Source organism: Mugil cephalus, chromosome 21 (assembly GCF_022458985.1).
Source record: "Mugil cephalus isolate CIBA_MC_2020 chromosome 21, CIBA_Mcephalus_1.1, whole genome shotgun sequence".
Taxonomy (NCBI): Eukaryota; Metazoa; Chordata; class Actinopteri; order Mugiliformes; family Mugilidae; genus Mugil; species Mugil cephalus.
In genome coordinates, this window is record NC_061790.1 from 10,709,709 (window position 1) to 10,733,089 (window position 23,381).

Sequence of the window (23,381 nt, forward strand, 5' to 3'; positions counted from 1 at the left end):
TGACTTTAATGTACATTTAATTCCAGAGACAATTTGTGCAGTACAATCAGTACAATATAGAATCAACTTTGTAACACAGGGGTTAATGCATTTTCTTACTCATTAACACAGATGAATTGTCTAAGATACATAACAATAGGATACCATGTTTTGAAACACAAAACCTTGCACTGAATCCTGCTACTTTCAGAGATGTTCCTTTGTTATAGATATCGATTAAAGTTATAACGCAGTTACAGGGTGGAACTAATAATACACTTACATCGATGTTTTGCTTTTTAGACCCAAGACTAAATATTGTATCTGCAGAACCATATGTTAAACATTCAAAACGAATATTATCAGTGTTTGTTGAATTCCAAGAAAAGTACAATATTAACTACAAAAATAAATAATTTTATTATTGGAACCATAAGTGTTTGATTTGATTAGATATACTATATCCTCACGCCTAAAAAGTAATGTGCAGCAAAAATCGTGTAATCATACTGTAGTAATTTGAAGGAAACTTACAGTATATGTGCACATGTGATGTTTTTAAGTCATGAATGTAACAGATTCAAAATATAATATTTATAGCATATAAACTATGCAGACCCTCTATGTAAAGTATATACATTCAAGTTTTTAAGATAATTTTTCATACAATTGTATGAGCAGCAGGAACTTGGAACAAAGTGCTTGTAATTATTTAGTGCTTGTTTACTGGAAATTAGAAAAATCTTTTCAATTGTTCCCTTTTATTTGACAGGCCCTCCTAGGATCCCAACACCACTTGTAGTATCAGTATTGACAGCTGACTGGTTGACAGAGACCCTCTTTCTTCTCTGGACTCTTCTTGTCTCCAGAGTCCACTTATGATGAATTCTTTTTCAAACTCTTTGACTCAAGGCTTGTAACTTCTTCTTGGCTGTTTATTTCAGTCTCAGAATCTTCAACATCGGCGTAAGCGCCGTCCTCAGATTCTGCACTTATCAGAGTATCATTAAGTGGCATTAACATTGTTTTCTCAGCCTCTTTTTTAGGTGCACTCTGACTATCTGCTTTGCTGGTAACAAAAGGTTGTCGTACTTCATCGGCTTCTTCTTCCTGGTTATCGGAGTCTTCCTCTTCTTCATCTTCTCCATCCGCAGAGTTTCCACTCCAGCCTTCGTGGGGTGTATCGGTTTCCTCTTTCTCAGAAACTTCTTCACCATCTTTGTCATTATCACAGCTTCCATTTCTTATGTTAATGCGTTCACATAGTGTGACATTTGTCTCATTTTTACTGTTTTCATCGTTTGTTTCTGATGTTTCCTCCACATCCTTTTCTGGTTTCAGCTCCACTACATCATCAGAACATTCTGTTTTGTCATTAGTCTCGTCTTGATGGTCCTCAGTCATGTCACTTTCTTCTTCTTCTTCTGCATGTTTCATTTTGTCAGGATCACTCTCCACAATATCTTCTCCTGTGTGTTTCAGTGCCACAACTTCATCCTCCATGTTATCTGTGGACTCTTCCCTTCCTGTTTGACCTTCTCCATCCTCATCTTCAGCAGATGGTTCTTCTGATCCAGATTCTTCTCTGCCATCACTTTCACTAATCTCATTCTGTACCATTTCAGGTTCTCCTGACTCTCCTGTCATTTCATCTCCTGTTGTCAAAGCCTCTGTTGTTTCATCCTCTGCTCCCTTCTCGTCATGAGATTCATCACCTTCACTTTTTCCTTCTTCTTTAATATCGTCAGTGGCACTGCTCTCTGCAATTCTTTCAGATGATTCTGTCTCATGAGACTCTTCGGCTGATGCCATTTCCGAATCTCCTGCCTCATCTTCACCTTCCCCTGATGTTTCATCTACAGTCTCATTTTCAGGCTTGGCTTCTGAATGATCTCCTGACTCGTCATCGTTTGTGACATTTGAAGTATCCTCTTGTCCTGTGGTTGCACTGTTTTCAGATTTGTTTTCATCGGTCGCTGATTCATCGCTTCCCCCGTCTGATCCATTTTCAGACACATCTTCGGAGTTTTTCTCACTTGTCTCTACGTTATCACCATTATCGAGTCCTTCAGCTTTCGCTGTGTTATCACTTTCATCTGCAGTCTCACAATTTGAGGACGCGTCTTTGCCTTCTACAGAATCATCTTCGCTGGCAACACCAGTTTGTTCTGCAGATTCAGTTGTCCCAGATTCCTCTGCATCTTCGTCATCAGATTCATGTTCAGTTGTGTCCGCCAGAACATCTGATGGATTTTCCTCTTCAGTCTTGTTGAGTTCACCTGTTTCTTTCTTCATTTCATCTTCGCTTGTGACAGCCATTTCTTTTTCTTCAGCATTTTCATCTTCAGTTGAGTCTTCAGCTGTTACTTTTTCATCTGACTCAGACTCATCGACACTGGTGGATTCTGCAGGTGCATCTTTGCCCGATTCATGCTCAGTTGTTTGTCCCAGATCTTCTTCACTACCAACTTCTTCTTCATCTTCGCTTGTGACAGCATTTTCTTTTTCTTCTGCAGTGTCATCCTCTGAATCGTTTACACTGGTACCTTCAACAGTTGCATCTTTATCAGATTCATGTTCACTTGTTTCTTCTGCATTTTCATCAGCTTTGGTGATTTCCTTTTCTACAACCAGTTCATCTTCAGTTGTTGCTTCAACAGCCGAGGCATCGTTCTCCTCTGTTTCATCGTCATTTGTGGTGGCATCTAAATCTTCTGCAGAATCATCTTCACTGGCAGCACCAGTCTCTTCTCCATCATCAGCCTGTCCTGCTTCTACACTTTCCTCTTTCTCAGTGTCTTCTGCCACAGTTTCATCTTCAGCAACTTCATCCTTTGATTCATCTCGATCTGTGTCAGATTCATGTTGACTTGTCGCTGCCACACTGGTTTCTTCTGCATTTTCATCATCAGATGTGGTGATTTCAGCAACATCTTTGTTAGGTTCTACAATCAGTTCATCTTCAGTTGTTGCTACTCCATCTGGTTCTTCTGATGATTTGTCAGAAGCATTGTCATCTGCAGTCTCATCTGCTTCAGTGAGCGTTTGCTTTTCCAGAGCCTCATCTTCAGATTCATGTTCACTTGTGACTGCTGCATCGGCCTCTACTGCTGCATTTTCATCTTCACTTGAGGTTGCTTCAGAAGCACCTTCATTAAGCCCATTCTCACTTGTAAGAGCCTGCTTTTCCACAACCAACTCATCTTCAGTTGCTTCTTGAGCTGGTTCATTTGGTGGTTCATTTACTGCAGTGTCAGTCTCATCTGAAGTTTCATCTTCATTTGTAATGGTATCTAAATTTTCTGTGGAATCATCACCACTTGCAGCACCAGTCTCTTCTCCGTCGTCAAATTGTCCTGCTTCCACAGCTTTCTCATTGTCAGATTCATGATCAACTGATACTGCCAAAGCAGTTTTTTCTTCTGCAGTTTCATTTTCATCAGTCTCATCTGTTGATTCAGCTTCCCCTGTGCCTGAAATCAGTTTTTCTTCAGCCATCTCATCTTCAGTAGAAGAATATGCTTGAACTGGTTCTTCTGATGATTCATCGGCTTTGGCTGTTTCATTGTTCTCATCTGAAGACTCATCTGCATGGGTGGCAGGAATTTCCTCTTCATCACTGACTATCCCTTCTTCTACAGCCTCATCTTTGTCAGATTCATGTTCAGTTGTGTCTTCTAAACCGGTTGTTTCTGCATTTTCATCTTCAGCAGCATCTTTGTTAAATTCATCCTCACTGGTAACATCAGCATCTTTTTCAACAACCAGCTCATCTTCAGTTGTTTCTTCATCTGCTTGTTTTGTCAGTTCATTACATTCATTTGTGGTGGAATCTTCTGCAGAATCGTCTTCACTGGCTCTTTCTTCTCTGTCATCAACCATACTTGCTTCCACAACATCCTCATTTTCAGATTCATGATCAGTTAAGACCGAAGTTGCTTTGTTTGCTAGATCATCATCTGTTGTTGCTACTTCATCTGCTTCTTCTGAGTCATGATGTTTTTGTGAGTCATGCTCATCCGTGGCTGGTATGGTAGTCTCTAAGGCTGCATTTTCCTCCTTAGCTGGGATTGCTTCAGAAGCTATCTCCTTTTCATCATCAATTGAGAGTGCAGTCTCTTTTTCCTCTGCAGTCTCATCTTCAGCTGTTGCCTCCTTAATGGGTTCCTTTTCTGAACCCGTTACTGACGCTGTGCCATCATTCTCCTTTTCAGGATCATCTGTTGCAAGAATTACTTCGTCATTATCCTCTTCTTCGTCAGGTTGATGGTCAGTTGACAGAACCACGGCGGCCTCTTTTTCTAACATATCTTCCTCTTTGTCTCCTGTCTCTTCCTCTTCTTTGGACTCAGTTTTGCAGTCTTCATCAGCTCTGACCGCATCCTCCATGACTTCTCCAGGTGTTTCATTTTTAATAATAGCTGCTTCAACTTCTACTATGTTCTCTTCAGCAATGTCCATGCTGTCTGCTATGGATTCTTCTCTATCTGTGCCTATATCTGCTCTCTCATTTTCAGCCATTGCATTTTCTGTCTTGGTCATTTCCTCATTGCTGTCAATAGGAGAAACTGTTTCTTCAGCATCAGGCTTTTCAGTGAGTTCCTTGACTGGGTCTTCCTCTTCTGCTTCACTGTTTTCAGACGTGTCCTGCTGAATTACATCTTGACACACACCTTCCTTTTCGCTTGCTCCATCCCCTTCTACTACTTTTACAGCTTGATCAATAATCTTTTCTATAAGTGTTTCGGCTGCTTGTGTTTGAACATAATTTCTAGACTGAGATGTACAGGTGATTGCCTGTGAATTCCCAGAGTCAGCAGTCTTCATCATAAGAATCCTCTTTAGGTCAAAGTCCATGCTAAGAGGTGCAGTGTGTCTAACTTCTGCCATAAGAGTTGGACTCGATGTGATTTTTTGCTTGAGGCACGTGTCACACGGACAGTAATCATCAGTGTCACTACGCTGGTCACTGTAAGATGTCCCTGTTGTTGAATCATCGCTCTTCTCTGCTTGGGAGTCAATTGATTGATTGAGCATGATCATCAGTCTCCGCCTTCTGTTCTCAATTTGTGTTGTTGAAGTGCGGGACATCACCTCTTTCGGGGGTCTTGGCAGACACGCTTGAACTTGAATTTTCCTTAATTCTCTGTCTATACTTGTTTGGATTTTTTTGTGAACCTCTGTCTTAAGTTCATTTATCATCATGTCAAGCTGGTCATTATCTCCCAAGTTCCATCGCAATTTGAACTCTTTCATTGCACTGACATAATGCTTCATGAACTGCTTTTCTATTTTAGTTAGCAAGGTTAAGACCCACATGGGATCAGGATCTTGAGATCTGTGAATCGGAATACAAGTTTCTTTATCAACTTCTTCTGGAAGCTTTTGCCCATTGCTTTCATTTCCTGAGCTGTGGTTTGAGGACTGGGGTGTTTCAGGTAGTTCTTTGGGACTGTCATTGCTTCTGATTGTGTCATCTGTAGCTAGGTCATCTTCTTTTTGTTTTTCCTCATACATCCCCCCTCTCTTGGTTTCAACTTCACAGACGTTTTGTACTTTCCCTAACATATCCGCACTGGTGTGAGACTGCAACACATCTCCATTCACATCGTTACCGCTTTTTACACCATCGCTACTCTTCCCAGAGCCCGTGGAGCCACTGTTGACATCCACGCCAGAGGATGACGTCTGATTGAAGTCATCATCCACACAATGCTGATCGTCCTTCTTTAATACATGTTCATTTTCTGAAGGATCACATAGCCAAAGAGACTTTAGTATATTCATTAGTGCTTTGTACCGCTCATCCTTTTCGTCTGCATTTTTAGGATCATGGTCTATTAACTGCAACTTCACAAGGCAGTCCAAAAGACCTGTAGCTGAGGTGCTCAGCTTACGTCCATAAACTGGAGATATTTCTGGCATACTGTTACATCTGTCAAGCTTTGGATTTAAAAGTACTTTCATCACTTGTATGGAGGAGTTATATACCTTTGGGGTATCTTCTCTCTGAGTGCAGGTGTTGTCATCATTATTTGCCTCTGGACTTGTTTTGGAGTCATTATTATGTTCACTGTTCAGTACATCCCCTTTGTCTGCATCATTTGAATTCTCAGCTTTGTTTGCGTTATCCTCCATTCCTCTGTCAATTTCCTCTGATTCGGGTTCAGTTTTTTGTCCATCATGAATCTCCTCCATGTCACATATATTACCATTTTCTGGTATTGTTTTCAGCCATTCATTTACAACCTCGGTTGGGGATGCATTGGGTAAGCTAGATGGGACCAGGTCAAAATCATCTGTTTTCTTGTGTTTGCTGCTTTTGTCACTTTTATTATCACTCCTCCCTGTGTCTGTAGCTTTCACTTGACCATTTGATATCTTCTTAGACACATTAGATTTTGATTCTTCAGATGTGTGAGTCTCACACATCTCTTTGGCAAGATCTGCACTGGACAGAGCTTGAGACAAATCACTTTCATCTGACTCTGTGCGACAAATAACACAATGTTTATTTCCTTTTGATGGCCGTGGACTCTGGTAGGTTTCTGACTTTGATGCAGATTTTGGTTTAGAAATGACCTCTGTAGATGACTTGTTTGTCTTAGAGTGACAGCTCCTCTTATCAGGTGTAGATGGTTTCTTTTCCTCATCCAAACTACACAAACTCTTTCCTTTGGAATTCACATCCCCTGCGTTCGCTGCAGATACACATGTAACATCAACATCTGTGTCATCTTTCTTTTCTGTATCTTCATTTGTTAAAATATTGGTTTCTTTGGATTTACTAGATTTAACGGACTGATGTGATGTCACACTTATAGAACTTTCTGGTAGCCCTTTAGTGTCAGATGATGACTTTTTTGAACGTGCTGAAGCCTTGGACTTTGATGACATGGCTGTGGATACCCTGTCTTCACTTTCCTCAGTGGTCACACCAAGGACATCCGCTGGATTTGATACTAATTTGTTTGACTTTGTGCTTCTTTCAGAATTGTTTGACTTCACTGACAAACCACTTGGAGTCCTCTCTGTTTGATCTGCCTCTGATTTTTCAGGACAGTGAGAGGCTTCTGATTTTCTGGACACTGATGTCACATTTGACTTTACTGATTTCGCAGACACTGGGCTCATTGCTTTCATCTCAGCGTCTCCTCCTTTTAAAGCTTTTGATTTCTTTGATCCTGCTGTGGTGTTTGATTTGCTTGATTTTGCAGATTTTATGGAAGTGGTACTTGCATTCTCCTCAGAACTTTCATCACCTGGGGTATTAGAGATTTTTGATTTTGCAGAACTTTTTGATTTTGCAGAACTCGTTGACTTCCTTGATCTGGTGGATTTGGCTGATTTAACTGACAACATGCTCGATGGTCTTTGTACAATTTCCTCTTCTTTTGGATTGTCCTCCTCTGAGGAAATTTCACAGGGCGTTGCACTCCTCAATGATACAGAAATATTTGATTTGACCTCCTCAGTTACTTGTTCAGCGTCTTCTTCATCAGAATCGCAAACAGAAGCCTGAGAAGCTTTTTCACATTTCTCATTTGACAATGTTGGCAGTGTACTTGGTACTGTCTCTGTTTGTTCTTCTGCAGCACATCCATCACCTGGAAATGTACCTTTGGATCTTGGAGACTGTGTCGGGGCATTTGACTTTGCAGAACCCTTTGACATACCACTTGCTGCTCTTTCTGCTTTTTCGTCAGCTGGTTCATGGGACACTTTTGACTTACTTGATTTTACAGACATGGCTGACTTTGTGGATTTGGCAGATACTGCACTCTGTGGTCTCTCTGGAGTTTCCTCTTCATCATTCCTTTCATCAGACAAGTTACTAGTTTTCCCAGAACAAACTCCATGAGCATGTGATTTGGCTGACAAAGCTGAAGGACATCTCTCTGACGTTTTCTTAGACTGAACTGATTTGACTGAAACGCAGCTTCCAGCTCTTTCTTCAGTTGGGTCGTCGTTCTCATTGGGACTGTGGATGCTTTGTACTACTGAAATATCAGAGCGTGTTGACCTTTTAGATTTTGCTGAAGTATTTGACTTAATTGTCTGAGCTGACATTGGGCTCACTCTCCCTTCGTTTTCTTCACCAGTGATTTCCGTACACTGCTCCGAAGTGATGTCTGAAGCCTTTGATTTCTTAGATGTCTTTGAAATATTCGACTTGGCCGATTTTGCTGATTTCACTGACATGTTGCTTGCAGCTCTTTCTTTGTGATCATAATCATAAGGTCTCTCCTCTGCTGCAGCCAACAAGACTTTTGACTCATTTGTCTCATGAGATTCTCTTTCATTATTTGTATCAGTATTAGTCTCAGAATGAACTTTGGAAGCATTCGATTTCCTAGATATTGTAGAAAACTGTGACTCAGATCTGGTTTCTTCAATTTGAACAACGGCTGAATGTTTTTCAGAAATACTTGACTCGATTGAAGACACTGACATCGAACTTACTGATCTGCTTTCATCATGTTCCTCCTCGTTTTCCTTTTCAGCAATGTGGTCACAGTGGATGGTCGAAGCTTCAGACGTTAGACTTGATATTTTTGAGATGTTTGACTTTGATGATTTTGCTGATCTGACAGATCTGCTGCTTGGCACTCTGTCATATTGCTCTTCTTGGTCAGTTGTATGGTCTTCAGCTGGACCATCTGGTCCTCTTGACTTAGTCAATTTTGCAGAAATAGTTGACTTTGCAGTTTTTGCTGACTTGGCACTCTGTGCCCTATCTTCACTTTGATATTTTCCATCTCCCTCGTCAGGCATATCAGATTGGACAGCAGAAACGTGTGATTTGGTGGATTTAGTAGATTTGTGTGACTTTGCAGATTTAGCTGACAAAGCACTATGTGTTCTGTCTGCAAACTTGATAGATATCTCAGAAAAATTTGACTGGACTGATTGAGCTGACATGCTGCTTGCGGCTCTCTCTTCACTTTGCTCTTCTTCATCGGCTGAAGCAGCAGCAGAACATTTGATATTTGAGTTTTTAGATTTTGAAGAGGTATGAGACTTTGCTGATTTAGCTGACAAAGCACTTGGTGCCCTCTCTGCAGATTTTTCAGAAACATGTGAGCGGGCTGATTTAGCTGACATGCTGCTCAGAGCTCTCTCCTGACTTTGCTCCTCTTCATCAGAGATCTCAGGCCTTTCATTAGCTAAAGCATCAGCAGAGCATTTGGACTTAGTCGATCTTAAAGAAACATTTGACTTTGCCGATTTTCCTGATCTCACTGATAAATTACTTGGAGCTCTCTCTGTATGTTCTTCGGGGTCAGATATATCTTCTTCTGCTTGACCATCATGTTCTTCTGACTTAAATATTGCAGAATTTGTTGACTTCACAGATCTCTCCGAAACTGTACTCTGTGCTCTCTCTTGATGTTCATTTTCACCACATTCTTCATCGGGGGCGCTAGTAGTTTTGCCAGACTGAACATCAGAGATATTTGATTTTATAGATTTTGAGGAGGCATGTGACTTTGCTGATTTAGCTGACAACACACTTGGTGCCCTCTGTGCAGATCTTTCAGAAACATGTGAGCGGGCTGATTTAGCTGACATGCTGCTCAGAGCCCTCTCTTGATTTTGCTCTTCTTTATCAGGGATTTCAGGCCTTTCTTTAGCTGAAGCATCAGCAGAACATTTGGACTTACTAGATTTTGCAGAAACATTTGATTTATTTGACTGGACTGACATAGAACTTACTGTTCTCCCCTTATTCTCCTCCTCACACTCTCCTTCCTCATGATCCTCTACACTGTTACCCAAACAAGCATCAGAAACCTTCAATCGTCTAGATGTTTTTGAAACATTCGACTTTGCTGACTTTCCTGATCTCATTGATAAATTACTCGAGGCTCTCTCTGTATGTTCTTCAGGGTCAGATATAGTTTCCTCTGCTTGTCCATCCTGTTCTTTTAACTCATATTTTTCAGACCTGGTTGACTTCGCAGATCTTCCTGATATTACACTATGTGCCCTCTCCTGACTTTCTTCTTCACCACATTTGTCACAAGGAATGCAAGTAGTTTTGTCAGATTGAACTTCAGAGTTATTTGATTTTACAGATTTTGAAGAGGCATGAGACTTTGCTGATTTAGCTGACAAAGCACTTGGTGCCCTCTCTGCAGATTTTTCAGAAACATGTGAGCAGGCTGATTTAGCTGACATGCTGCTTGGGGATCTCTTTTCACTTTGCTCTTCTTCATCAGAGATCTCAGCCCTTTCATTACCTGAAGCATCAGCAGAGCATTTGGACTTAGTTGATCTTGCAGAAACATTCGACTTTGCTGACTTTCCTGATCTCACTGATAAATTACTTGGAGCTCTCTCTGTATGTTGTTCAGGGTCAGATATAATTTCCTCTGCTTGACCATCTTGTTCTTTTAACTCAGATTTTGAAGACCTGGTTGACTTTGCAGATCTTCCTGATATTGCACTCTGTGCTCTCTGCTGAGTTTCTTCTTCACCACATACCTCATCAGTAACACAAGTAGTTTTGTCAGACTGAACTTCAGAGATATTTGATTTTACAGATTTTGAAGAGGCATGAGACTTTGCTGATTTAGCTGACAAAGCACTTGGTGCCCTCTCTGCAGATTTTTCAGAAACATGTGAGCGGGCTGATTTAGCTGACATGCTGCTCAGAGCTCTCTCCTGACTTTGCTCCTCTTCATCAGAGATCTCAGGCCTTTCTTTAGCTGAAGCATCAGCAGAACATTTTGATTTATTTGATCTTACAGAAACATTTGACTTTGCTGATTTTTCTGATCTCACTGATAAATTACTTGGAGCTCTCTCTGTATGTTCTTCAGGGTCAGATATATCTTCTTCTGCTTGACCATCTTGTTCTTTTGACTTATATTTTGCAGAATTTGTTGACTTCACAGATCTCTCCGAAACTGTACTCTGTGCTCTCTCTTGATGTTCATTTTCACTACATTCTTCATCGGGAGCACTAGTAGTTTCACCAGACTGAACATTAGAGATATTTGATTTTACAGATTTTGAAGAGGTATGAGACTTTGCTGATTTAGCTGACAAAGCACTTGGTACTCGCTCTGCAGATCTTTCAGAAACATGTGAGCGGGCTGATTTAGCAGACATGCTGCTCAGAGCTCTCTCCTGACTTTGCTCCTCTTCATCAGAGATTTCAGGCCTTTCTTTAGCTGAAGCATCAGCAGAACATTTGGACTTACTAGATCTTGCAGAAACATTTGATTTTTTTGACTGGACTGACATAGAACTTCCTGTTCTCCCCTTATTCTCCTCCTCACACTCTCCTTCCTCATGATCCTCTACACTGTTACCCAAACAAGCATCAGAAACCTTCGATCGTCTAGATGTTTTTGAAACATTCGACTTTGCTGACTTTCCTGATCTCACTGATAAATTACTTGGAGCTCTCTCTGTATGTTCTTCAGGGTCGGATATAGTTTCCTCTGCTTGTCCATCCTGATCTTTTAAATCTTTTACAGATTTTTCAGACCTGGTTGACTTTACAGATCTTCCTGATATTGCACTCTGTGCTCTCTCCTGACTTTCTTCTTCACCACATACTTCATCAGTAACACAAGTAGTTTTGTCAGGCTGAACATCAGAGATATTTGATTTTACAGATTTTGAAGAGGCATGAGACTTTGCTGATTTAGCTGACAAAGCACTTGGTGCCCTCTCTGCAGATTTTTCAGAAACATGTGAGCGGCCTGATTTGGCTGACATGCTGCTCAGAGCTCTTTCTTCACTTTGTTCCTCTTCATCAGAGATCTCAGGCCTTTCATTAGCTGAAACATCAGCAGAGCATTTTGATTTATTTGATCTTACAGAAACATTTGACTTTGCTGACTTTCCTGATCTCACTGACAAATTACTTGGAGCTCTCTCTGCATGTTCTTCAGGGTCAAATATATTTTCCTCTGCTTGACCATCTTGTTCTTTCGACTTCTTGGAGGCACAAGACTTTGCTGATTTAGCTGACAAAGCACTTGGTGCCCTCTCTGCAGATCTTTCAGAAACATGTGAGCGGGCTGATTTGACTGACATGCTGCTTGGGGTTCTGGTTTCAGCTTTCTCTGTGTCATTTCCTTCATTTGGGACATCACTGTCTGTCTTGGCTGGGACATGAGAAGAACATTTTGACTTATCTGATTTGGAAGAAATATTTGACTTTACCGACATTGGGCTCACTGACCTCCTTTCAGTCTCCCCTTCAATAACAATTTCTTCAGAGGCATAACCACAGCTTTCAGAAGGAACTGCAGAACCTCTTGATTTCATAGATACTGCAGAAGCATTTGACTTTAATGATTTACCTGATATAGTGGATATATTGCTTGGAGGTCTTTCTCCATCTTCATTATAATCTGCAGCATTTTCATCAGCTGAAATATCACTGGTCCTTGACATTTTAGATTTGCCTGAAATATTCGACTTTGCTGATTTAACTGACAGTGCACTCTGTCCCCTCTCTTCTGCACATCCTGCTTCATTTTTCTCTTCAGTATCTGAAATGCTCGGTTCACTTTCATTCTCATCTCCCTCTGCTGAGCTTTGAATGCCCTCCTCTGCAAATACCTCAGATGTTTTATGTTTCGATCCTACAGAGGCATCTGACGTCACTGACATGGCACTGGGTGTCCTCAGCTTAGTTTCCTCTTCAGCTTGTTTTACACCTGGAGATGACACCCTTGATCCCCTTGATTTGTTCGAAGCTTTGGATTTTGATGTCATGGAACTTAATGCTCTTTCTTCTCCAGCATCTTCTTCTAAGTCATGTTGTTCAGGTTCCACCACTGACTTAATGGACTTTTCAGATTTTGAGGATTTAACAGACCTGCTGCATAAGGGTCTCATCTCTGTTTCTTTGTCATCACACATTTGCATTCCTTCAGCTGCAACATTTGAAACATCAGATTTGGATTTTGTCGAGGCTTTTGAATGAGCTGACATGGCACTTTGGGATCTTTTTTCCTGTTTATCTTCAAACACCGTGTTCTGTATTTCTCCAGACTTGTCTGATCTGCAAGAGGCATTTGATTTGACAGACATGGCACTTGATTGATCTCTTTGTGTCTCACCTTCTTCCTCAGCTTGGGTGTTGATTTGTCCCTTTGTGTCGCCCACGGGACTGTCAGATATTCCACACCGACAAATGTATGGAGCATTAGATTTTTGTGACTTGCTAGAGCGCCCTGAAGCATTGGATGCTCTGTCTAAGTGTTGCATAGGTGATCCTCCATCCAGCTCTTCACTTCTTGAGGTCTCATCCATTTCAAATACACAATCCTTAGAAGACACTCTTGAAGAACTTAGTGGAACATCATTGTCCTCATCATTTTGATTTTCCTCATCTCCTGTCGATATTTGAGAAGAAGCACAGGTAACTGATCTTGCTTGTTCGTCCTGTTCGGACGTTTGAGCAGTTTTGACCACGCAGTTGTCGGTTGTGAAGGATTGCACATTGTCACTTCTGATGGTGCAGTATTCTATGGTTTCAGCTGCTTCGATAGTCTGCTTTACACAGGTTTCTCTCTCCACCACTTGCTCTATAAGCTCTTCACTTGATCTAGAGGTAGTTTGCGTTTCAACCACTGTCTTTCTAGACACCACGGTATGTGAGGATGCACTTGAGCTGGAAGTTTGAATGTGGCGACTTTCTCCACGAGTCCCCGGCAGACTAGACCAGATTTGATACTCCTGGCAATGACTGCAACAGTGAGGACAGTGAGGCTCCTCCATGTGTCTTTGATAGCGCTGAGTGATGTAAGCCTCGTCTTCCTCACCAGCGGAGATGATTTCAGATTCTGTGTAGCTTCTGTCGCTAACCTGTGAAAAATAGGGGTTGTTGTGTCCTTGGAGGTACTCACTGGTCCTGCCTGTGGTCTTTCTTACTTCTGTAGACCAGTGTAGCGTCTCGTCATTTTGTAGTCTAAAGCGCACTTTCATCTCCATGGACAAGCTGCCATCTTTGTTAACACGAACCAGTTTCTCTATATCATCTTCTCTCAGACCATCACCAGTGGGTGGACAGGAATCGACATGATCTGGGGATTCAGTTCCATCTGGTGCTGACTTGTCGGATGACACTGACTGTCTGGTAGCTCTGTTGTCGGAGTGCATGTCTGGATGGATGACACTTTTCTTTGCAGTGAGTCCTTTGTTCACCATTCAGCCATAAAAATGACAAATACATCAAATTAGACATCTTTTCTTTTAGATATCTTTTCTTTATGATATACAAAACAGCCATTTGATCAGATCTTATAGGAATGTCACAGGGAGCAATACATTTAATTAGTTGGAAATAATTCATCAATATTAAATGTAATCAGTAATGAATATAGAACATAATCAGGTGGTAATGAGGGAAGTCCCTATGAAATCAAACTGCTGTTTTTATATATGTCTTCCTCTACTCACTCCCCTTGTATCTCTCATTCACCAGCTCAGACATACAATAATGTTTCCTGCTCAGACTACTGGAGCTGGTACAACAGAGCACGCTGGGATATTTTGGAGAATGCAACCGATCTAGTGGCGATGTTAAAGGGAACATATAAATAAGTGCAAAAATATAGCACCCAGCTAGCTGTTTCACAGGGACTTCATAGAATACAGAAATTGTGTCAGAAATGAATTACGTATGAAAATAGTTTTTCCTACTCTCTTGTCCTTCGCTGCAAACAGTGGGATGTGACTTCACATTCAGCTGTGGAAGTTTGTCAACTGATGTCTTGTGAAAATTCTCCACAATGGAAGGGTGAGAGGGCTCCCGCCCCACACACACGAGAGCACTGGGGCACTGCAGAAGACTCTGGACGCTGTCAATCTGAAAGGGAAAAACAGCAAGTGTCATTTGTTTACCACTTAAAGGCAAGGAACCATATATGGTAAATTCATTCATTTTGACTTTCTCCTTGAAAATTAAAGTCTTCTCACGCCCTACAATAACACTCTGTAGTTGTAATTTTGAATTTAAAGGTATTTCAGTTATTTCAATTGCATTCTTTTTTCTAAGAATGGAGGAATGTTTAAGAATATCATAACAGGGTGAGGACATTGTTCCCTCTCAAGCACAATGGCAGAGCGTTAAATCCCTGAGAGAAGGCCGTGAGTCAAACAGTGAGTCAAGGGATAAATATCCTAATCCTGGATGATCTCTGGGAAACCTCACCCGATGATGATGCACGTTACGATGATGGGCTGAGCTGTACTGTACATGAGTGTAGCTCAGCAGGTATTGTCAGCTTAATGAGTGTGAGAAACATTGGTCCGTGGCACATAATCCATTCATACATCATAAAGACTCAGACTTATTTTTACTCAACTGCCAACTCCTAAAGTGCATTTTGCAAAAGAAACACGGTGTCTGGTTGTATGCATGTGCCACAAAGCTGAAAATAAAAGCTGACATCATCATCAACTATGATCATTATCAATACAGCCCTCAGTCTTGCAGATGATTAGCCTGAATAGATGAATGCTAATCTGAAGGTGAGTGTGTACTGACCTGTTTCACATAAAGGCCCCATAATAGTGGCTATATTGGTTTTATACAGTTAACCACTGCTGCCAAAACAAAAAGCATGACTCTTTAAGTTTGGAGGTCCATATTTTTATATGTATAATTTCTATATATTCCATATTTTCATTCTGAAAAGTCATACAGTAAATAACTTGCATTTTATACCGCTCTTCCTTTTTATTTTATTTTAAAGTGTGCTTTTAATACTGAATAGAGTTATGGACTGACAGCTCTAAAACACTGTGAAAACACGTTTCCTGAAATATTGAGCCTTTTGTTGATTTTATTTAGCTTATGTGTGCCTGGTTTTGATGACAGTGCAGGTTTGAATTTTGAATCCGCTGTCGGTAAAGGCAGATGAATGGCTTCATCTGTGGTCACACAAAGCCCAAGTGAAGATAATTAATTGCCACTGTGGAAGACGCATTTCTGAGACACCTCTGGTATCAAAGTAGGGGAGTTTCAACGTTGACCTGTTTCTCCTCTCTCAAAAATAGCTCTGATTTGACCAAGATTAATGGGGTTTGGAGCGATATCCACGATCCGAATGTATGTGTGAGGGAATATCCCCATTTCATTCCCTGGTGCACACACTCAAAATATTTATCCCACTTGACTCGGATGAGAACACACTGCTTAGTGCAAACTAAATGAGAATGATAGTTTAGGAATGTTCTTTTTGTAAATATCCGTCGGACTTATTTTCTTACAGCAGTTACACTCATCTCTGCTCCTTACGATACCACTATAGAAACTATTCAACCAACAATGGCATGGCTATTGTTCTGTATATGTTTAATTCTGAAAATCCACCCTGGATAGGAAATTGATATTGAACTTTTTTAATTTTCATTAAGTTCATGCTGTTTTTAAAAGGTGATGGTCTCATATTCCACTGTTTGCATTTAAATACACACTAATGGTTAACTTAGAAAATGCTGTTCTCAGCTTGGGTTTTTAAGCATCAGTCCTGTCACTAGAGGCCTCTCTTTCTCTCTGGTCTTCAGTCACAGGCATTAGCAACCACATTGTGTAACAAACCTTTGAAACTACTACACTTACGGTCAAAATAACACAGACCAACACAACCTTTGACCAATCTTTCCAGCTCATTTAAATACAAATTAAAGTATTTTCTTAGGGTCAAGGAAACTGCGTAAACTTCCCGTAGGAAAGAGAAGTTTCCTGAACAAATTGTACAACCCTGCATAACTGTGCAATCCCAAAGGATTTGTATGAATTGAATTGAAATTATAGGAAAACTAAGGCTAAATCTTGCATTTGTGATATTTATGACCTCACCTTGCGGCCGTCGAGAGTATACAGCTTCCTGATGTGGTACTCCATGAGCTGAGACACTTCCTGTAAGAAAAGGCCAAAACTGTGTACACTCCTGCGGTGTAAAACGATCGTCTTCCTGAACGCGGGGTCGCTGTTCTTCACCAGCACCACCTTCTTATTGTGCCTGTGATGATGAACGTGGCGGCCGTGCCTCGAGGGCACCTCTTCGGGCCTGCTCGGCCCCCTGAGGACATACTGGTGCGGGTGGTGCTGCTGGTGGTGGTGATGGTGATATGGGGTATGATAGAAAGGTGACAACTGAGTCTCTACCGCTTCCACTTCCTGGGCATGTCTATACTCTGTGCAGAGGTAGCATTCGCCAACGGGTTCATGATGGGCCACCATGCCATGTCGGGGGATCCTAGGTAGCTGGGTGGTATGATGTTTAAAGGGGAGAGAAGACCTGTGGAGGCTTTCACCGCCGACGGCATTAAAGCACTGGAAGTGGTGTTTGTGGGACGACATTTTGATGCTGATGGTTGTATCAGTGCTCTGGATGAAAGAGGGAAAGTCTTAGGGGGGCAGAAGAAGAAGGCAGGTCAGCTTAGGCAAACAACAGCAGAGAGTTGCCATGTTTCTCCTAAGCTGACTTTTAGGAAGAGGCTGCACAGGATGTTGGATGGTAACCACTCACTCCAGGCTAAAAGAGAGTTGGAAAAAAGAGGGGAAAACATCAGACAAGATAAAAAAACAAAATGTCCCTGACTGATTTCTACATATATTGGAAACTGCAACTTAAATTTGAATAGAACATGACAGACAATTCTTCTGCCTTTACACGCAACCTTTGATGGGACACCCCACGTCCATTTTTGTTTCTCCTCGAAACCAAGCAGGGATCCTCAGCTTCTCCTCTAAAGCACTCAAGTCTAAATTAGTGCCGAAACACGCTTGATGAGGTCTGACATAAGTCAGCCTGTCTGAAAAAGAACTCCAGACACAGACACACCTTTAAGTCTGTAGGCGTAATCAGTTTAATACTGTTACAGCCAGTCAAAAGCAACAGGATTTCCTGTTTTATAGTTCAGCGTCGTATGTTTAGCTGCTCTTCTAAGCAGTTGCTTAGTTTAAGACTTAGTTCAGTTAGTTTTGCTACCGCCTCTGCGGTTAGCACCGATGCCTCCCAGCAAGAACGTCCGGTTTCTGGGTGGAGTTTGCATGTTCTCCCTGTGTCTGTGTGGCTTTTCTCCGGGTACTCCGGTTTCCTCCTACCTTCACAGACATACTTGTTAGGTTAATTGGTGATTCTGAATTGACCCTAGGTGTGTGCTTGAGTGCAAATTGTTGTTTGTCTCTGTGTTAGCCCTGCAATAGACTGGAGACCTGTCCAGGGTGTACACCGCCTCTTGCCTGATGACAGCTGGCATAGGCTCCAGAAACCCCTGCGACCATAGTCAGGATAAGCGGTAGTAGAAGACAAGTCCTCTTGCCTCGCAACCTGGACAACGGCACATCATAGCAGGACTGTCATTGTGTTGGGTTTTATCGTGTTGGTTCGTGATAGCTTTTGGAGTTTAACTGATCAGCATTTCCCACGTTTTATAGCGATTCACGCGGCACAGTCGTTACGTATGCACAGGCTGTTGTGCAGATCAAAGAGTAAACGAAGACAAGGATAATGAGGATAGAGCCACAAATAAATCCTCCAAGTGACTTTAAATAACAAGCTTAAGTCTCTACTTGCACTGGAAGTGGACATTACCTCAGTGATTGTCCCTGTCACAAACAAAAATACATTCTTAGCCTGTAATTAAAAATACAAGGATTACTCGTAAAAATAAATAAAAAATATCTGCATTAAGCACAATGCATTGTCACCGCGACAATACTTGGAGGTAAAGACAGTTCATTGTTTTCTGATGGAAAGGGATGCAAGCCCACTATGAAATGCAAATAAAAACCCTGCAAGACTCCACAAATGGTAAAATAGGCTAAGCTTGATTGACACCCTTAAAGAGCAGGTTTGGCGGCTGTCGTTGTTCTCGCCCATGTTGTAGACACGCGAGCATACCAGCAAGTGTTCCCTGCAGCTCAACATTTATTGGCAGTGGAAAGAAAAGTAATTTATTGCCGTAAACACTCACACATGTCATGTTGCCAACCTTTTGTATTTGGAATCAAATCTATACACATTTGTAGGCGTCGGACTGTCTTAAAAATAACTTGATTCTTTTTTTTTTTTCCTTCTAAAATTCAGGATTTTGACGGTAAATTCTATTTTGGTTCACTTGTGTGGAAGTCTTGAATACATTATTTAACTATGTGTTCTTAAAGGAACAACAAATGACTAAAATTTTTAAATAGGCTGATGTACCTGGCTACATTTGAACGCTGACATTGTCCGAAGGTTTTAGGATCCCAGGAAAAAGCTTGGAAATCAGAAAAACTGATGAAACAATGTTTCAGATAAAATTGCACGATTTTTGGTGGATATCAACAGTTCTGGTGCCTCTTCTATCCACATGCACACATTATGTTCGATGCAAATACTGCAGACGCTATGAAGACATGTATTTGAATGTAAAGATCACTGCAGTCCATTCAAGTGTGCACTCGCTTGCAGAATGCTTATCATGAGAACATACATATTTTTTCTTTTTTTTTTCACTCAACAGGACTAGGAAACGTATGTGACCTTGGATCCCAAGAATAATGCAACATATCCCTGAGGTGTCGTGTTGGACACCGTGGCTCCTATGACTTCAAACAAGGAAAAACAGAACTTGCATCCTGCATACAGACTGGAGTTCAACCAGTTTGTCATTGATTGCTGCATCCATTCTTTGCATGAATTACACACTATAATTACAGGGTATGCCTTTAATCTAATAATATGTTTAATCTAATATTCTACACAGGAAGAGCACTTTAATCTCATTATTTTAGTTATTTCTATTGTTGAAATGCAACACTGTCTAAAAATGTACATATATATTCAGAGGAAGTATACTCACACATGCTGCACACTCATAATCCAGACAACTACAAAAAATCTAAAGGAAAAAAGGAAATAGTCCTGGACTCACAGAGAGTGAGATGTAAACTCCCAGCAAGCAGAGAAACTACAAACCATTCCAGGAGTCTCCCTCCAGTAGCGGGCCTAGCCGCTAATCAGATGCACGGGAAGCTAAGGATAGACCGAAAAGCCCTGCTAATCACTCTGAGATTGGCTGAAATCTGCTGAGGCTTTGGACACATGACTTGGACTTCACCATTGCATAAAGGGAGTTAAACTTTCTTTTAGAAAACGACTAGCTAACATTCTGTGAAGCATAATTACCTCTTTTAGTTTCCACCTTCTGTCCTTTTTTTGCCAAGTTTTGCCTCAGTCATAGTGCTCCCACTGGCATGAAAGAATTTTACTTACTGTTACAACACTGAGGAGGAATGGCAGGTACATATCTTCCTACACATTATAATACCTTTTTCAGGCCAATGTGTGATTTCTGGTTTCAGGCTATTAATCTTAAACATATTACTGAGAGATGAAGCTATTGAGAGAAGGATGACGAAAGGATAGGATATTCAGTCAGTAGATGCTTTTTGTGAGTGTTTTTTTATTTTTTTTTTTACTTTATTTCCTTTTATTGGTTTGCTAATTTTGATTTTCAGCGTGTGCACTATGAGCTTAGGTTCTCAACCACTGAAAGCATTCACAAGAACCACAGTGTTTCTCATAGTGGCCCCAAAAACAAAAAAGCAACAGCACCAAGACAAAGCAAATGGAGGTTGCATGCGTAAGACCTGCAGTTTTGTTTTTTGTTTGTTACATTTAACCTCACAAACACCGGATATGATACAAAGCTTCCAAAGGAATACACTGGCTTGATTCTGCAATCGCGCAGTAAAATGAGTGTCATGTTGAAGTCGGTGCTAATAAATCTTAAACAATGCAGAAAATCAAGAAGACACCGGAGCAGATGACGAGGCAGAACTGGGGTGAAATAGCTGCGCTCGTCTGGCCATTGAGAGACGTGAACGAGCAATTGTGTTTCTGAACAATCACAGCCCCAGAAACAATGATGGCGCAATTAAGACATAACTAACGGCCAGCAGAAGACAAAGAGCTCAAGGGTCAAGATGAATGGTCAAAGATGATTGCATTTAAATCACTTGTATTATATTCCTGGGCACTGTCCCCAGCTCATTATTTCAGTCCAAGTCTTCTCAGTTACATTATTGTCACAGAACATGTGAAATGGTGACAAGGTCAAAAACGTCTCCATTAGTTTTCTGTGAACGCTCCACTCAGGATGTGAAACCTGTCCAGATACTGCACTTTTCTAAATATCACTCGGGGTCAGGTCAGTCCCTTCGAGGTTAAAGGAACTACCACAGAACACAAGGGGGGGGGTACCCTTATCAGAGGACCCCAGACAACATGGCGGTCCCTCCGCACGATGTCGGGAGTTTCAAGAAGTGCTTAGTCACATGAGCACCCACTCCCACGAAGCCTACACACACAGAGCTCTGATGTGCCATCTGTCTTAAGGAGCTTGACGGGTCATAGTGGGGGGGATTTGACGATGGTGAACCAGTTGATTGTGTCCTGACTCATGGCTCGTGGGATAAAGTAGCAGAAAGACCCCCCCCCACCACCACCACCACCACTGCCCTCATGCTTAGTCGTGACTGTGAACGTGTGACTCAGAAGCCCTCAGGACGTGGCTTTGACTGTGGGCTTTCCTGTGCGAGAAACTCACCTCCCCTTCACTCCTTCTACAGAAATAGAGACGTTACGATACGTTTGACTCAACTCTGAATGCATTCATCAAAAACGGTCGCAAGGCAACAATTTCTTTTCCACAGGACTTTTTCCTGTTCTGGTGTCAGACAAACAGCCTGACATGGGCTCCAGAAAACCAAACAAAAAAAGAGGTGATTTCAAGATTCCTGTAATCACCGTACATTAAGTATGATAAGTATTTCAGGGTGTTGTCAGCTGTCAAGCCTCCACCATGTGGATTCAGTCTGGATCACAGTCGCAGCAGGGCGCCCTGGAGCTCATCCTCCATCAAGCGCACACACGTGCGCAATGAGGCTCAGTCTTAGCGCCCCACACCCCCTCCTGGCAGCAGTTACAATATCAGGGCTAATTAGTGTGCAACCTGCTGTGCAGCACGCCGCCTGCTATATCCAGTCCCAGTTCTTATGAAGCATTCAGCCAGGAAGTCAAATCACTGATAAATAGCTGTGGTTAAAGGGGGAAAAAAAACAAACAAACATACGCTACACTAATAGTCCGTAGCATTCAAAGCAAACTGTTAAACTTCCATAATGACAAATTAAATAATAATCAAAATTGCACAACAAATACTAGACACAAGGGGGGAAGCTGCACATCCGTCTATAATCCCTACTTTCCTGTTTAGGTTACCTGTCCTTACATACAGTATTAAAGCAGCATTATTCAACTATTTACGTCACATTGGCTTAATAGGAAATAGGAAGAATGGGGCCTCTTTTATTCCCACTCTGCATCCCCAGTGCTTATTCTTGTTGTGCCTTGAGTAATAACTATGATCATCCATGAGCAGTGTGCATTATATTACAGAACTACATTACGCATTTCTGAACTCAGTTCAGCATAAGAAGAATCTGGCTCTGCATTCTCAGTAGGGTCACCTTGGGAGAGACTGACAGAAATAAAAGTCTGCAAGACAGGTGCTTCAGTGCACAGATATCAGATGGCTTCTTACGTCTCGTGTTGTTCCGCTGCTATTACCAACGTTGTTGACGATCTAGATTTTGATCATAAGCCTGGTCAGACAGGTTTGGCAGAGATGTCCACGAGGTGAGGACAAGTCATGATTTGTTTTCACTGGAACTGAATTTCACTCCAAACATGAAGGCTCATTCAGTTCTAAAAAATACCAATGACAAGGCTTTAAATACAACATTTATTTAAAAGCTGTAGGTTGTTGTGAACCTATAGGCTTTAATCCATGCGGTAAAGAACTTGTGCCAGTCTCAGGATAGTGTGTCCAGACAGGCTTAACCTGTGTTCTCTCTGTAACCTTTATGTCACTGTGAGTTCACGGTGAAGATCACAGAAAGGAAGTACAAGTATAAATGAGAGAAGCAGCCTCAATGTCACATTTAAAGAACCATGCAGTGGTGGTGCCAGTGCGGAACAAATTCTGCTGTACTTCTAACATCAAATGTTTTTTTATGTTTAGGTTGGTTTAGGTGGTAAATACAAACTAAAATAAAAAAATAAAAAAAAAGCGTAGTGGCAAGTGATCCATGTACAGTAGATGTGGTTGTGTTATTGTATACTGTGTGTGTGTCTCCTGTGATGCACGTGCAACAAATATTAAATGGCAATCACCATTTCTACTTTCAGTTTCTATTGTTTGTTTTGTTTTGTTTTTAAAATAACTCTGCTGACAGAGGGACATGAATCCTCTTTCTGAGAACTAAAAGAACTCAAACAGCTTTCGGTCTTGAATTATCAAACCACTCTGTGGCCTTATCTAATTACTTCAAATAAGAGATTAAAGGTATAAGGCTGTTTAACTTTACC

At 41.3% G+C, this 23,381-nt stretch overlaps 1 protein-coding gene across 1 annotated transcript; it reads right to left on the reverse strand.

Annotated features, from left to right (window-relative positions):
* On the reverse strand, positions 1 to 23,200 carry rp1l1b (rp1 like 1b). Its single transcript, XM_047573866.1, has 4 exons — positions 19,810 to 23,200; positions 16,817 to 17,495; positions 14,653 to 14,818; positions 1 to 14,144 (listed from the first exon to the last, which is right to left on the reverse strand). Exons 2-4 carry the CDS (start codon positions 17,318 to 17,320, stop codon positions 856 to 858), a joined length of 13,959 nt encoding a protein of 4,652 aa, XP_047429822.1. The 5' UTR covers positions 17,321 to 17,495; positions 19,810 to 23,200; the 3' UTR covers positions 1 to 855.
* Between the last annotated feature and the right edge of the window lie 181 nt (positions 23,201 to 23,381).